A 15,418-nucleotide genomic window follows, 5' to 3' on the forward strand; every position below is an offset into this window, starting at 1 on the left:
AATCAGCAGCCGCCTTGCATGGCCGCGCTGGCGCCATGCCCCGCCCACGGCCCGCGACCGGCGCTGATTGGCGGGAGGGGCGGCGCTCGCGCCGGGCCCCGAGCGCTATTGGCTGAGGGCGGGCGGCGGAAGGGGCGGGGCTGGCGCGCGCGGCGCAGGTGGGAGCGGGAGCGGGAGCGGGAGCCGGGAGCAGGGAGGGGTGGAGGATGAGGGGTAAGAGGTAAAAGACAGGGGATGCGGCAGCGCGGCCGGCACCAGCCCTTGGGGCAGCTGTGGGAGCTGTTTCCGAGCCACGGCTGAGCCCGCCGCACGGGGAGGACACGGCAGCGAGGTGCTGGCCCTGGCGGCCTCTGTCCTTTCCTCATCCATCCCGCTCCGGACGCCTTCCCTGCCCGGCCGGCCGGCTGTGCCGCCCCGTCCCGCAGCCCTACCCAGCAGGGGCTCCGGCCCGGCGAGCGCCGTGCCCGCGGCTGGCGTGTGGGTGAGGAGTGCTGGGAACATTGCACTGCATATGTTCTCTGTATATAGTTGTATGCTGGTCACACTGTGTGCGGGTGAATGTTCCCACGTTGGACTAGGTTGCCCCGGGAGGCGGTGGAGTCGCCGCCCCTGACGGCGACTTAAAGTGTTTAAGAGGGTCTAGCACTGGGTGATGTGGAGTGTTTTATTCACACATCAGTTTTAATATATATTTCCATCTGCATTTATAGGAGTGGGGAAGATCTTTGCTATGGTGGAATCAGCTGGTAGTCAGGATCTGCTGAATTTGTTCCCTTTCACCTTCCACTGGACTTTGCTTCCATCTATGTAATAAATAGTTCACGATGCAGTAGAGAAAATATAAATTTATTGAGTTTGATATTGTTAAGGTACAATGTGACAAAGACTGTTGTTCAAATAATGAGCCAATATATTAAATTCTGTGCTCATTTCACTGATGATCTGTTCAAAATAGAATCCCCTTCTCTAAACCAAAGCATGTTTTCACTTCCTCCTTAATGATGCTGTAGGTGTTATGGTGGCTGCTTCTCTAAGGGGCACAGTGTAATGTGTTCAGACTTTTTTGTAAAATAATCTTTGATGAGATCAAAAATGGTAATGGGCACTTGGTGAGTGACTCGTCTACCTTGGAGCATTCCTCTTGCAGGAAATGTATGACTTGGTTAAAGGTCACCTGGATTCATTTAGAAGCCTGGTGAGCTGTGGCCTTGGAAATTGGTTGTGAAATTGTGTTTATCCATTTTGCAGAAGGGAAAAAGCAGTTGTCATCTAGTGGGACTTCTTTATGTGAGCAAATTAAATTAATCAGTGCTTAAACTGTTACACTAACAGCTCTGGTAATGAAGAATGTCCTGCAGTAAATTTTTTCTAAATTGAGAAGGTTTACTTATAGAATATGTTTTAAAATATATTTGTTTCATTTTCTTTTTTAGTGACAGTTGCTTGGTTAAATAAGATCTCGTAAAGGTAACATTCTTTAATTTCCAAAGATGACAGCTGTTGCAGGTAATCCATAATTAATATTCTATATGTCAATTTTGCTGTCTCTTAGCTAACAGACAATCACTTGATGCTACTGATTGTTATTTACATTAATTTAATGTATATATAAGAGAGTTTGTGGGGTCTGTGCTATTATACTTAAGATTTGAAGAAAAAAATATTTTACTGGATAGCTTTTCATTTCTTGGGTAAAACAAAACCAAAATTCCACATCCCTGGAAGTGTTCAAGGCATGGTTGGATGGGGCTCCTAGCAACCTGGTCCAGTGGCAGGGGAGTTGGAATGAGATGAGCTTTAATGTCCCTTCCAACCCAAGCTATTGCATGATGAAAATCAAGTTTGTCAAGGAAATTACTTGGTTTTCAATATTTTAAAAATGTGCTTTGTATTTTAAGGCACTCTTAACTTTTCTGCTGAGTAGCAGTGGGCATTTAGGAAGACAGTTATCACCATTTTGTGCTATTTGAGATGAAGATATTTTTTCCATATCACACATTTCTGTTTCCATAACCATATTACCATATCTGCTGTGGATGGGCCAAAATCTCTTGGGGTTTCTGGGTGTGGGGGAGGAAGGAATTCCTTCTGATGCTTTTCTGACCTGGCTCTGGAATATGTGCTTGGCATGCAGGTGTATGTGTTAATTATTCTTTTGAACTCCAGGGATTGGATTCTAGAACAATCTGCAATTCATACACATGCATATTGGGATGGGCAGAGGCAAAATCCTGCCAAAGAGCCACTTGTGTAACCTGAGCTTTTGGGGAGCATTTTCTTCACTTCTTTCACATGTGAAGGATGGCTTGTGTTTGCATTTTCCCTCTATAGCCAAACCCTGTTGTTCAGCAGATCCTCTTGTTCTGTGGAGGAAGGAGATCTTGGTGCATGAAACACAGCTTGTTGCTAATGGTCCTGTTTTGAACTCCAGAGGAGTTTAACTTGCCGATGTTAATGTTGCTTGTTAATGTTGCTTCTCACATGTAAACAAATGCTCTCTATGAACAACTTGATCATTGGCTGGAGTGCAGTTAATACAATTAAAACTTGCATCAGCACATGGCTGTGGTCTCTATTGTGCCTTCTCCTTGCTTCTCCCTGCAGTGCTAGAGGAGGTGCTGGTGTCCATTGAGAATGAGCTGCAAGTAGTGGAGATGCAGATACAGGAGCTTGTGGATAAGCAGCAGGAACTCCTTCAAAAGAAGATGAGAGTAAAGAATCTGATAAAACAGTCCTCAGGAGACTTGGAGGCAGGTGGAAGTAAAGACACTGAAACCTCAGCTGAGGAATGGAACAAAAAAGGTTTGCAGAGTCAAAGTCTAATATTTTAACAGTAAGGTGAACTAATTCAGTAGGGGAAACTGCAGAGTTTTGTTTGGATAATTATATTGTCCTATATAATTTTAGTCAGCTGGTTGACAGGCCAGGGTAATGAGGTAATGTTTATACTTGTCTCACTGGACATTGCTAAACACTAATCTTGAGTTGTTCTGGGCAGACGTATCTGTTCTGTCAGAATGGCCTGCTATAATTACTTTAATTCTTTGCTTGTTGCAAAGTTACTATTTGATCTGATTTGCTTTTAGAATCACAGAGTAAATTTTTGTTGCAATATTTGTATACTAATTGCTTATATTGCAATAGTTTTCCTTGTTTGTGTTCTAAAACAAATTGCTTTGGATTTTCTCAGGATTTAATAATGACAATTTTGTACTTAGATTTGGGTTTTGCTGGTTTTGTGTTTCCTCTTGCTTGAGTGGGTAGGACATTGGTAGTGTTTGTGATGGGTCATGAAGCCTCACTGTCTTGCTAAATTAATGCAAATTAGATAGATGCTGACTGCCAAAAATAACCTAGAATACATTATTATTGTAGAATTAGTGCAAGTGGCAAGTGCCTTGTGGTAGTGGGAGGGCTGCGGTCTTTCAGGTTAGACATTGAGGTCCTGAATAGTTGCTGCTTCTTGGCCATGTTATACCTTGCCAAATTTGACTCAGATATTATGGGGCTTTTTTCTGCTTTTTAATTTAATTTTCAAAATGTAAATGCCTATATCTGTCATAGATATATGCCTTTTTTGGCTTTTTTAAAAATGAAATTAATGTTGTAGTTGAATCCATATTTATCTGTATTTGAGGAGTATTAATGCATATGTAAGAATATTGATACTTTATAATTGCAAATTATTCTATTGAAAAAATAATTTGGTTTGTGTAGTTCTATGCCTAATTCTCACCTCCTGTGCTTTGAAAATTAATGTCTTTGCAGTCTGATACTTTGTACGTATCAAACAAGAGCAGCAGCTAAATTTGTTCCCAGTATAAAGCTCATGGAGGCCAGTGGGAGGCTTTTCTTTTTTTCAGAGAGCCTTGGATTTTAACTGTGTTCTTTGCAATGTCACCTCAAGTCCCAAAATTAATTCTTGCATTGCATGTGGTGTAACTGGAGCTCCCACAGTTTTTCTGCATTTTAATCTTAATAGTACCAAAAAGATGCATCAGGAAGCATAATTTTTTACAGTGTTACATCTTTTAAAAATGCAGTTTTTAGGTCTTTATTGAAGAGAAGAAAAAAACTATTATAAGCATGTTGGGGTGTTGATTTTGGGGAAGATTAAACAGCTTTTCCCCCACTTTATTTTTTTAATAAATGCTTATTATTGATGGAATATATGGAAAAATTGTATCCCTCCTTCTTTATACTACTGCATTTGTATGAAGGAAGCATTGGAGTAACTATTGTAGGGCTCAGTGTCTGGTTTTATTTATTTTCAAGGTGGGATTCTAATTTCTAGTTATTTTGTACCAATTAGTTAACATGATCATTAGCACTCTGAAGTTCATCTGTAGTTCACATCCATTTGCTTTGGTCTGGAGGTGAATTTGGTTTACAATTTGAGTTTTCAAAGGTCCACCCTGGAATTTGGCGTATATAGACTCAGGTTGTGTGGAGCTTTTTCTATGCCATTATGAATCTTTAAACACTTTCCCAGATCTAAAATTGTGTCACTGCTAGATTTAGTTATCGAATATGTAAATTACTCCTCCTTCTTACATTTTAATATGCTTATGAAATGTGTTTGTTGAGTTGGTTTTTTCTCTTAACAGATTTTCCATGGTATGAGAAGATTAAATCTGCTCTGCAGAGCAGATTTAAACTCCAGAAGTTTAGATCCCTGCAACTTGAAACAGTAAATGCTGCAATGGCAGGGAAGGATATATTTCTTGTCATGCCTACAGGTGGTGGGAAGAGCCTTTGTTACCAGTTACCAGCTGTCTGTTCTGATGGTATGTAAGGGGAAAAAAAAGGACATAATAAAAAGAATTAGATTTATTTTCTTCATTTTATAGTTATTTGGAGATGAACATTGGTGTTGTTTTTGTTTGGTTTGTTTATTTTTAATAACTCATCCAGTTGCACTGGAAGTTTACTTATTTACAAAGGCCAAATTTACCACTTCCTGTCACTGCTTAGTTCTGTGGCAAATCATGACACAGGTATCCAGCTTGTTTTGTATATTTTTGTACTTTATCTATTGGAGCTCAGTAGTGTTTGTTGTCTAGACCTTAAAAGGAGGTCTATGTTGTGGACATTTAATAAAAATTATCCCTGTGTGATCTGGCACTCACTTGTCAGCTATCCAGGAGGAGAATCCTCTGCTGTGTATGAAGCTTAAGCTTACATTTGGCAATTTCTTCAGAGCAGGGGTGATGCACCAGTAAAAAAGAATTAGAGGAGATATTTGTGACATCTGAACTGCACAATGATTGATTGTTACAGGTTTCACACTGGTGATATGTCCTTTGATATCTCTCATGGAAGATCAGCTGATGGTTTTGGAGCAGCTTGGTATCTCTGCAGCTTTATTAAATGCCTCAAGCAGCAAGGTGTGTTTAAGTTCACGTGTTTTGTAGTGTATGTGCTGGCATCTCCTTACCTGTGAATGTTGAATGGATGAGACAGATTTATCAGCTAATGCTGTTCTAGCAACAGTATCTGCCCAGGGGGGTGCTGTGATATGGGTAAAATGATTAAGTATCTTGTGTTCATGTTTTAGTGACAACACCACATGGGAATCGGCACCTTCTGTGGAAAAGCTAGATTTCTTGGGGTTGTTTAGAGAATGTGAAGTACCTTTGATGTGTGTTGTAGATTTTTACTCAGTTTCTAGACTTGGAGTAGGTGATTTTTGTCCTCTACAGCCATGTTGAGCAGTGCAGGCTTTTACATATAATTACTAACTCTTCCTATAGGATGGTGAGTTGTTTGATCCAGAGGCCAAGAAGCAGCTCATTTCCCCATAGGCAATTGCTTTTTTACAGTTATTTTCCTGACTAGCAGGAGGCTGTGATCATTAACTTGCACATTACACTGGATTTGATAAATCACTGCTTGATGCAATATGCCAAACTTGAAGCCTGATTTGATGCAGAGTGCTCTGAAAACTCAGTAATAAAAACCACTGTTGTGTGCAAGGCATTATTTTACACTTGTGGTATCACAGGGAGGTTTGCTACATCACAGTTTGTTGGGGAAATACTGATGCCATCTGATGAAGAAGCAAAGTGTTGAATATGTGTCTTTGCTTCGAAGTTCCATCGTGGATTTTCTAAGTATCAAAATGACCATTGTCTATACAGTGATCTTCTACAAAGGCTCATAGTGGCCAATACCGTGGAACACTTTATCAGTCTCTGTTAATTACACCTTATGAATTGCTAATCATCTCTTAAGAGCCTTAGCACTAAGCAGCTCCAGTGTGTTGTCCCAGTTTGTTACCCCCTGATGTCTTGTTTTGATTTGAACAGGAGCACGTGAAGTGGGTCCACACGGAAATGCTGAAGAAGAATTCAGAGCTGAAGCTCATTTATGTGACCCCTGAGAAGATTGCGAAGAGCAAAATGTTCATGTCCAAGCTGGAGAAGGCTTATCAGGCTGGGTGCCTGGCTCGCATTGCTGTGGATGAGGTGCATTGCTGCAGTCAGTGGGGCCATGACTTCAGGCCTGGTATGATCCTCAGATATCCCCTTTGCAGGATTGTTCTGGCCCAGCTCAGTGAATAATGAGCTGGGCCTGAAATAAGGCCAGCTGCTTCCTTCATGTGTTAAATGAATTCTTAATGTGTGACATATACCTGTGTTAGCTCAAGGCCTTTAATTCACAAATCATCCAGGAGCTAAGTTCATGCAAATGATGATTTCAGTGTAGATTTTGCTGTCAGTATTCTGAAAAATGACTTATTCTGCTTACTTTAATTGGAGGTTTATAAAATCAAAGGTTTTGCTTGGCATCTTTAATATGAACAATAGTTACCTTTAATCTACCGCTATGGGAAAGTCTCATTCTGTACACCACTCCCTGATGAAGGAGGTAGAGCATTTTGTAAATTTATTAGATATATTTTAATCTTCTCTAAAGCAAGTGGAAACAAATGCCCTTCACTTACAGGGAAAGAAAGTGTATTTAATTATTTTTCCTGTTTTGGAGGTTGTAGAATATTGTTGGCTGCTGTTTCTTTGTCTTTGAAAGAAAACCTGATTTGAGGCAATATTAACTGTAAAGTCTCTCTTAGCAGTTTTGCTAAGAAGTGGTGCCTGAACCAAGAGCCAGGCTAGTTCAACAGGCAGTGTGGAATTTGGATATGTACCTCTGGCTGCACTTCTGTTTGAAGGCAGCCGTACTGAGCCCTTAAATTTTTTTATTATTACTCTCTGGTCTATGTATATAAATTCCACATTACTTGTTTACTAGAAAAGCTCTGTTTACTCAAAAGCTTTTGGTAAAAACAGACCTGCAAAATAACCTGAATGTTGGTTAATACAATGCCACATGTAATTTTTAACTTTTGAAGAATTTCTATTTCCATACATTTTTGCCTTCTGAATTCTGACTGATAATTGCGGTCTTTCTGTACCTGGAGGGAGCCTAAAAGAAAATGGGGGAGGGACTTTTTACAAGAGCTTGGAGTGACAGGCCAAGAGGGAATGGCTTCAGACTGAGTTTACAGTGGGTATTAGGAAGAACTGTGAGGGTGGTGAGGCACTGGCACAGGCTGCCCAGAGAAGTTATGGATGCCTCATCACTGGAATGTGTTCAAGCCAGGTTGGATGGGGCAATGAGCAGCTTGGGCTAGTTCAAGGTATCCCTGCCTATGGCAGGGGGTTGGAGCAATATGATCTTAAGGTGTCTTCCAACCCAAATGATTCTGTGATTGATTCTTTAAAATTCAACTAGATTACATCTATTTTGCTAAGTGCAACCTGCTTGTTACTTCCTTTGGATATATAAATTAGTACTGTAGTGGATTAGCAGTAATAACATTTATTGCAGTATTACCCCATTAAATACTATCTACATGAATGCCTTTTTTGAGTTTGCATTTGTGGTATGAGAAATATTTTTCTTTTCCCTTTTTGTTTTCTTGCTTAGACTACAAGTCTCTCGGTATCCTGAAAAGACAGTTTCCCAATACTCCCTTGATTGGATTGACAGCAACAGCTACCAATCATGTTTTAAAGGATGCTCAGAACATTTTGCATGTTCAAAAGTGCATTACCTTTACTGCTTCCTTCAATCGGCCCAACCTTTACTATGAGGTAGGTCTTGTTACCTGGTTTGTGCTGTTGTGCTGTCTCCTGCAGGGAGAGGGACAGGCAGCAGGCTTAGACTGCTTCACCCTGTTGGAAAATAAGTCCTCCGATGGCAGAAAGGTTATTATTCTGTGCTATGAATTTTCACTTTGGCTGCACGTTTGTTTATCGTTCTTGGTGGGGAAAACTTGCAGGTTTGTTTTTCAATGGACTGTTCATAAAAATAATACAGTAATTTTTTTTAACAGCAAAATAGTTGTATTTATTATACTGGAAAAAGTAAAATAAGTTGTTTGGCAGACTGCCCACTTGAACTGTGACATGTGCTTAATATATTTTTGAGGTTCGGCATAAGCCTTCAAATAATGAAGATTTCATTGAGGACATAGTTAAGACCATTAATGGAAGATACAAAGGAATGTCAGGTAAAAAGTGTCACAAAAGACACATGTTCTTTCATAAGATTTAGCATTGCAGGGATGTTAGGATGTTTTCAAATGATCGTGAAACATGTGAAGAAATTCTGCCTCCTCCATATGTTAAACATCCAGCATTAGAATAAATGAAATTTAGTAAGATCCATACCATGAATAATTTTTCTTCATTCATTAATGTTTAAATGTCTTTACTGTTCACTTGTATCTTCGGAAGTATTGAACTGGAATGTTGATGTCTACAGAACAATGTTTACATAGGTAATAATAGGAGGGTTTAAGATTGTAAAAGCAAGGCTCAGAAAAGGTGATCTCTTTGTTCTTAAATCACACATTATTTACTACACATGTGTCAGGATATTTGTTATCTTTAACATATTTTTTATATTTGATCAGAAGAGTCATAGGTTACTTAGTGTCCAAAATGGGTGTTATGGGATGAATTGCAGATAAAAGCAGAATTGTAAGAGTTGAACTTGTGTAATCAATAAATTCTGTAGTGGAAGTAACGAGGAGAGACATCTTGCCAAGGCAGCAGAACCCAGGTTCTGGAGCAGCAGTCTGTCCCTGTCTCTGCTTGGAGCACTGTAGAATGAAATTGCCACCTCTCCAACCACACTGGTCAAACCAATAGTCCATCAATTCTTTCCACCCACAAAGAAGAATGCAAAACAATCATTATTTACAAGAACAGTGTGAGAAAATTCAGTATAAATATGTAAACATCAGAAGGCATAAAAACTTTTAGAAGACCTTGAAAACTCTCAAAAGAACAAGATGACATTAGCCCAGCCTGACTAATGATAAAAGGCAGATTTAACTGAAATCTCAGGTGAGATGCTATAGATGTTATAAGGCATAGCACCCCTTTAAAAAGCTTTAATAAGCATTGTCTTCCTTGAACATTAATAGAATGCTTTCATGGTTCTATGGGTTCACACCTGTATTTCCTCTTTAGCCTTCAGGTCCAAGCTGATAACCAAATTTTCCTTCATGAATACCAATACTATGGACTAAACAGTCACAAAGACTGTATAGTGCTTTTTAATTATTTATTTCATAAGTTAATAAAGCTTTCACAATTGTTTTTAAGTATTGGGGATTGTTTGGCCTTTTTAAGGCATTACAATGAGGCCTCTTTCATTTTTGTGCAGGAATTGTTTACTGCTTTTCTCAGAAGGATTCTGAGCAAGTTACTGTGAGTTTGCAGAAACTGGGAATCAAAGCAGGGGCTTATCATGCAAACATGGATGCTAAATATAAAACCAAAGTTCATAAAGGATGGGCAACAAATCAAATCCAGGTTAAGTAAATACTTTACATGGACTTAATGTCTTATTTAAACAAATTGTGGTTTGGTATCTTGATTTCTTAATATTTTTCTTTTTCACAGGTTGTAGTGGCAACTGTTGCTTTTGGCATGGGAATTGATAAACCTGATGTGAGGTTTGTAATTCACCACTCTATGAGCAAGTCCATGGAAAACTACTACCAAGAGAGTGGACGTGCAGGTATTGCAGAAAGGGGCTTTTGCAAAGTTGCCATTTACATCCATTACACCAGTAAAACTGTCCTTCAATTTTCTGGGCATTTGTGCTAGGTCTCTTGCCTTTGAGATAGTTTTCAAAGCGTGTAATGAAACTGCCTCTGTAAAGAGGCTTTAAATATAAACTGCATTCATGACCAGGCCTCTACTGCAATGTAACAAAGAATAACTGGGTATCTAGACCTCCACTCAGCATTTTTTTAAATACTTGATTTTCTATTAAATCTGTGGCTTACCAGAATAAAATGATACAGATTTGATATACAATTTTAATTTTTTTATTTTGTATAGCACCTGGGATGTGTGATCTGCTCAGATTGCCTCTAGATGATGTTTAATCACTGTATGAATTTCAGAAATACAAGTGGGATGGGGAGTCTAGAGCAGGGCATTTTAAGGAGTGATCAATGTTCAGCAGCACTAAATACATGTTATGGCCAAACTCTGCACCCAAAGACATTTTGAAGTGTTTTGAGGTTTTTTTTATCTTGTTTATCTAATTACTTTTTTAAAGGCAGATTTGAATCTATGTGGTGTCAAGGAATTTGGGGGGCAATAGGTTGAGATTGCAATTATCTGTTCATTTTAATGCATTGCAGGTAGAGATGACCAAAAAGCTGACTGCATTTTGTACTATGGGTTTGGAGATATATTCAGAATCAGCTCAATGGTGGTGATGGAAAATGTTGGCCAAGAGAAGCTGTATGATATGGTGTCTTATTGCCAAAATATGAACAAGTAAGTTACTGTTGTGGCTTGATTGCTTAGTTTTTAAATGGGCTAATTTTTTGGGGTTTTTTAGGGGGAATTTGGAAAAAAACACAAAACAAAATGAAAAACCTGAAAAAAACCCAAAATTAATCCATCACCAAAGAAAACCACCCATAAAAATAAGATCAAGCTTGCCAGCTTCAGGATACAATTTTGGAAGTGGTTATGTCGAGTTGAAATATCTGCAACAAACACTGTTTGGACTTGAAATCCCAGTCAGAGGAAATAATGGAGTTCTGTGTTTTTGACTCTAAGCTACAGTGTTTAATGGCCACATAGGAATGCACATGTGTTTGCTGTTTCATCTGCCTCACTGGTATTTGGAATACTTCATGGAAAACATCTGTCTCCATGTTGTAGACAACTGGTGCATTGAGTAAAGCCTTTTGTGGCCTCAGTGTAGCAATGAGTTCATATTCTTACCATTTTTCATTCTCTTGAAACTGCAGATTTATACTCTTGTGCTTCAACCAAACTGTTCCTACACCAATATTGGCATAGCTGATAGGGAATACTGGTGTTGCTGTATTTGTTCTCTGATTTTTCCTCTGGAAATTCTTTGTGCTTGTTTTGAGAGCTGAGCTGTACCTAGGACCTTTTTTGCCATTTTCATGCTGTATAAGGCAGGTGTTACATATCCACCTGGGATCTATAGCCCCCCTCTGCTCTCTGTTCTTCAGGTGTCGCCGGGTGCTCATAGCCCACCACTTCGATGAGGTGTGGGATTCTGCAAACTGCAACAGAATGTGTGATAACTGCTGTAGAGAGAAGGGTAGGTAAAGGACAGAGAACATGGGAAAAGTTGATTTAATGAAATACTGGTGTAGAAAAACTAAGCAAATTTTGTGACCTGTGCTTGTATTACTGACTGTTTTCAGGGTGCAGATTTTATTATGAATATCAGTTTTTGTGGCCTACTGTTGCCAAGTTAGTTTAAAAGCAAAACAAAAAAAGCCTTGCTATTATATAGCACAAATATATGTATTTATAGCTACATATAACTACAAAGAGCTTTCTATTTAAATGTTCCTTGGCTTTTATTTGCAGAATGTGAGATGATGGATGTAACAGGATACTGCAGGGATCTAATAAAGATCCTTGAGCAAGCTGACAGCATGAGTGAGAAGCTCACCCCACTGAAATTAATCGATGCCTGGTCTGGGAAAGGTGTGTCCAAATTCAGGGTCCCTGAAGTTACTCCACCCAAGCACACCCGAGAGGAGCTGGAGAGAATTATTGCCCATTTACTGCTGCAGCAGTATCTGAAGTATGTAAGATTGTTTTCTTTGTTTTGGTTTTTTAACATTTAGTAGTAATTTTTCCTTGCTCTCTTGTTACTTCTGTATAACATTAATGCATACATTCTGTAGTCTTGTTCTCATTTCAGATGCATTTAATGTGTTCTTAAAAACCCTTCAAGTATTGCTATTTTTCCATTTTAAAAGTGGGAGAAACAGCTGAAGTGTTGTGTCTCATGCAATTTTAAAAAGCTGGGGTCTTCTGTATTCGGGTAGGATGTTTAAATCTGCAGCAGGATTAATTTTGGAGAAGTCTGCAGTTCATACAGATCTCATTCACATTCCAGGGATAAGGAAAGCAAATGCGGTTGCCCACACGATGTCTAAATCAGGAAAAACTGGCTAATATGGAAAGTGGTACTCAGAAATTTTAAGGAAGCATAGTGGAACTAACAACAGTGCTGCCTCTGTAACCTGTGTGCTATGTGTTTTGTCTTCTCATATAATTTTATAAGTTTAAGAATATCTGCAAATATCTAATCCCTTTATTTTGACTTAATTTTTCTTTGCATCTCTCCATACAGCTTTTTTTAACATTATTAAGAGGGTTAGCAGATGACTTATTACACCTTTTTCTCATTTTCTCATTTTGACAAGTGTGCACCTGCGTGCTTTTTGTGTGTGTCAAGGTCCACAAACTGAATTAAGTCAAGTGTTAATCAGAGTTGCTCTAAGTCACCTGACTGTCTACTTGAATAGATAAAGCAGAATGAAGCTGTTATTTGGAACATCATCAGAAGGATTAATGTGTCCCTGTCCTTATGGAAAGAGCTGTTGAGATTTAGGCAGGCTGCCTACGGAAGTGGAGGAGTCCATTCCTGGGACATGTTTTTTTTAATCCACATGTTTTGTGAACAGTGGTCAGGTGCCAAGATATGGCACCTGAGGATATGTTTTAGTGGTAGTGCTGGGTTGATGGTTGGACTTGATACTCTTAGAGGTCTTTTCTAACTTTGATTCTAGGATTTTTTCCCCCTGCATATTCTGGCTTGTCTCAGGCCTTCCCTTGTAACAGTGATTTTATTCATGCAGGGAGGATTTCAGCTTCACAGCTTTTGCTACAATATCCTACCTGAAGGTAGGACCGAAAGCCCGGCTGCTGAAAAACGACGGACAACACATCATCACCATAGAAAGGATAACAAACAGCAAAAGCTTTTTCAAGGTATTTAGATCTGGTCTGATTTGCCATACAGGTATCTTCTCCATTAGAGCTTAAGTTAATGATTTGGTATCTGCTCAAAACATGTTTTGTAGTAATGCAGTCAACCTCATAAATATCTTCTGTCTTGTGTGGGAATGTGGAAAAAGGAGGAAAACAATTTTAGAATTTTAATTGAACTCTTAAATCTTACAGGTCAAACCATCTCAGTCTTCAAATTCAAAAGGAAGCAGAGAAAATGCCCAGACTGGATCAAAGACTGTCCAGGGTGCAGTGGTGAAGAAATCACAGGAACATAAACGGCCCAGCTCTGGTCCTAACTTAAAAGCAAAGAAGCCTAAGCTTCAGGCAGGTGCAAATGACCAAGCAGTGCTTATTGACTGAGTGTCACAGACTACATTTAGGACCTAATCATGATTGCTGCTCCATGGACAATGCAGTGTGCAAGTTCAGTTTGTGCTTTTGTAATGGTATTTGTATTTAATAAACACTGAACAGGGAACAAATATCTTTAAAAACTGTCAAGTCTACAAAGCTAGTAGTGAAGGAAAAAGTGTTTCATATCAAAATAATTGGTACATTTTAGGATACAGCAATCATTACAAAATCTATATAATGACCATGTGGGCTTTTTAACTCTTTTAGATGTGTGGTATATACTAACACTGTGGCAGGTTCAGGCAGCCTGAAAGGACTGCCAGAGATCCAGAGGTTTCCAGACTTCCTTCCTATGGGAGTCTCCACCCAGTGCTCCCCTGAGAGTCCTCTTGAGATTTCTCTCCTTTGCAGCACAGGGCTTGGTGGTCCTTAGCTCTGCATGAAGACCCTGTCACCTTCTGTTCCTTTTGCCTGCTGTGCAGGTGACTTTCCTCTTCACCAGTGACTCCACTGCAGCCAGGGCACTGCTTTCCCAGGGCAGCTGCTGTCACCAGCCCCAGGGAGTGACATCAGACAGCTGGAGACTGGGATGCTCCAGCATCCTTCCTCTGGAGCCCTGGCTAGGTCAGAGCTGCTGCTGTGCCAGGGCTGGTTCTTCCAGCCCACATGGGCATTGCCATCTCTGCAGTTCAGAGCAGGACCATGTGTCCCTACACCCACTGTGGTATGTTTGGGTGAAATACTGTATGTATTTTGTATTTATGAGTGATTATGTGTATTTATTCCTTTGAAATATGTCTGTTGGTCTTAAAATTGTACTTCTCTAGGTTGTTATTCAAATAGAAATTTATGACTTCTGTGCTTAGCAGAAGCACCTAAATTTAAGTTTACAAACAAGACAACCTGCCAGCCTAGGAAACACTCAACAGCTACTGCTGCCTGCAGTGCATTCTCAGGGCACATATGCTGACTGCTAGATTCAGTTTTGTTTTCTTACTTTAAACATCTTAGCCAAAGATCAGAAAGGCATGTTTGGTTTCATTAATAAATGCAAGTTCTCAGTGGTTGCATTTTAGTTCTTCTCTCTTACACTTACATGTATAACACCTATAATACTAATATCATTATCTTTATTCTTCTGGTAAAATTGTGATAGTGAGTAAAGCCTATAGTCTTTCACCCATCCTTTTAGACCTTTGCCAAAAATTGAACATTTAGTTAAAAACTTATTCTCCTAAGAAACATTAAGTGATTTGTCTGGGACAAGTCTCAATATGTACTGCCAGCCTTGTATTGAGTACAATAAATTGTTCCAAATTTGACCCAAAATAAATAGCAACTCGCAGGCAGCAACTGCAGAACAAAATCAAAAGCCAGGATGAAACAACTGCTGTCCAGGGCTGGCATTATCCAGTACAGTGCAGCTCTACCCCAACATCTGGACAGCTGAAGGGGCAAGCAGTTAAAAAGCTGCTTTCAACTGACATCTCATCCTGGCTTTCATTGTGCAAAGCTTGTGTTCTGTAGTTAACTGAGCAGCAAATAAATGTATTTCAGATGTAAACTTATGGGGGGGAAGAAAAGGAGAAAAAAAAACTGAGTAAGGTCATATATTTGCAACCCACATTCCAGGCAGCAGGAGCTCTGAGCACCCTGTGCCTTAAAATTGTTCTCTGTTCATCTGAGCCTCGACAAAGGTTGTACCATTAGCTGGTACCTGTGGCAGTAATCAGTCAGTA

The 15,418-nt window shown here is 39.5% G+C and overlaps 1 protein-coding gene across 2 annotated transcripts; it reads left to right on the forward strand.

The window, feature by feature from the left end:
* The first annotated feature begins 131 nt into the window (after positions 1-131).
* On the forward strand, positions 132-14,743 carry RECQL (RecQ like helicase). 2 transcript variants are annotated; one of them, XM_077783334.1, is made up of 15 exons: positions 132-158; positions 1,434-1,506; positions 2,605-2,802; positions 4,608-4,787; positions 5,281-5,387; positions 6,309-6,507; positions 7,930-8,096; positions 8,434-8,515; positions 9,679-9,827; positions 9,918-10,035; positions 10,670-10,808; positions 11,522-11,613; positions 11,889-12,108; positions 13,172-13,304; positions 13,497-14,743. In XM_077783334.1, exons 2-15 carry the CDS (start codon positions 1,491-1,493, stop codon positions 13,683-13,685), a joined length of 1,989 nt encoding a protein of 662 aa, XP_077639460.1. In that variant the 5' UTR covers positions 132-158; positions 1,434-1,490; the 3' UTR covers positions 13,686-14,743. The 2 variants fall into 2 exon arrangements, with proteins under 2 accessions (XP_077639460.1, XP_077639461.1); XM_077783335.1 differs by lacking the exon at positions 132-158 and adding an exon at positions 191-481.
* Positions 14,744-15,418: the final 675 nt, after the last annotated feature.

This window comes from Lonchura striata, chromosome 5, assembly GCF_046129695.1.
Source record: "Lonchura striata isolate bLonStr1 chromosome 5, bLonStr1.mat, whole genome shotgun sequence".
In the NCBI taxonomy this organism is placed as follows: domain Eukaryota; kingdom Metazoa; phylum Chordata; class Aves; order Passeriformes; family Estrildidae; genus Lonchura; species Lonchura striata.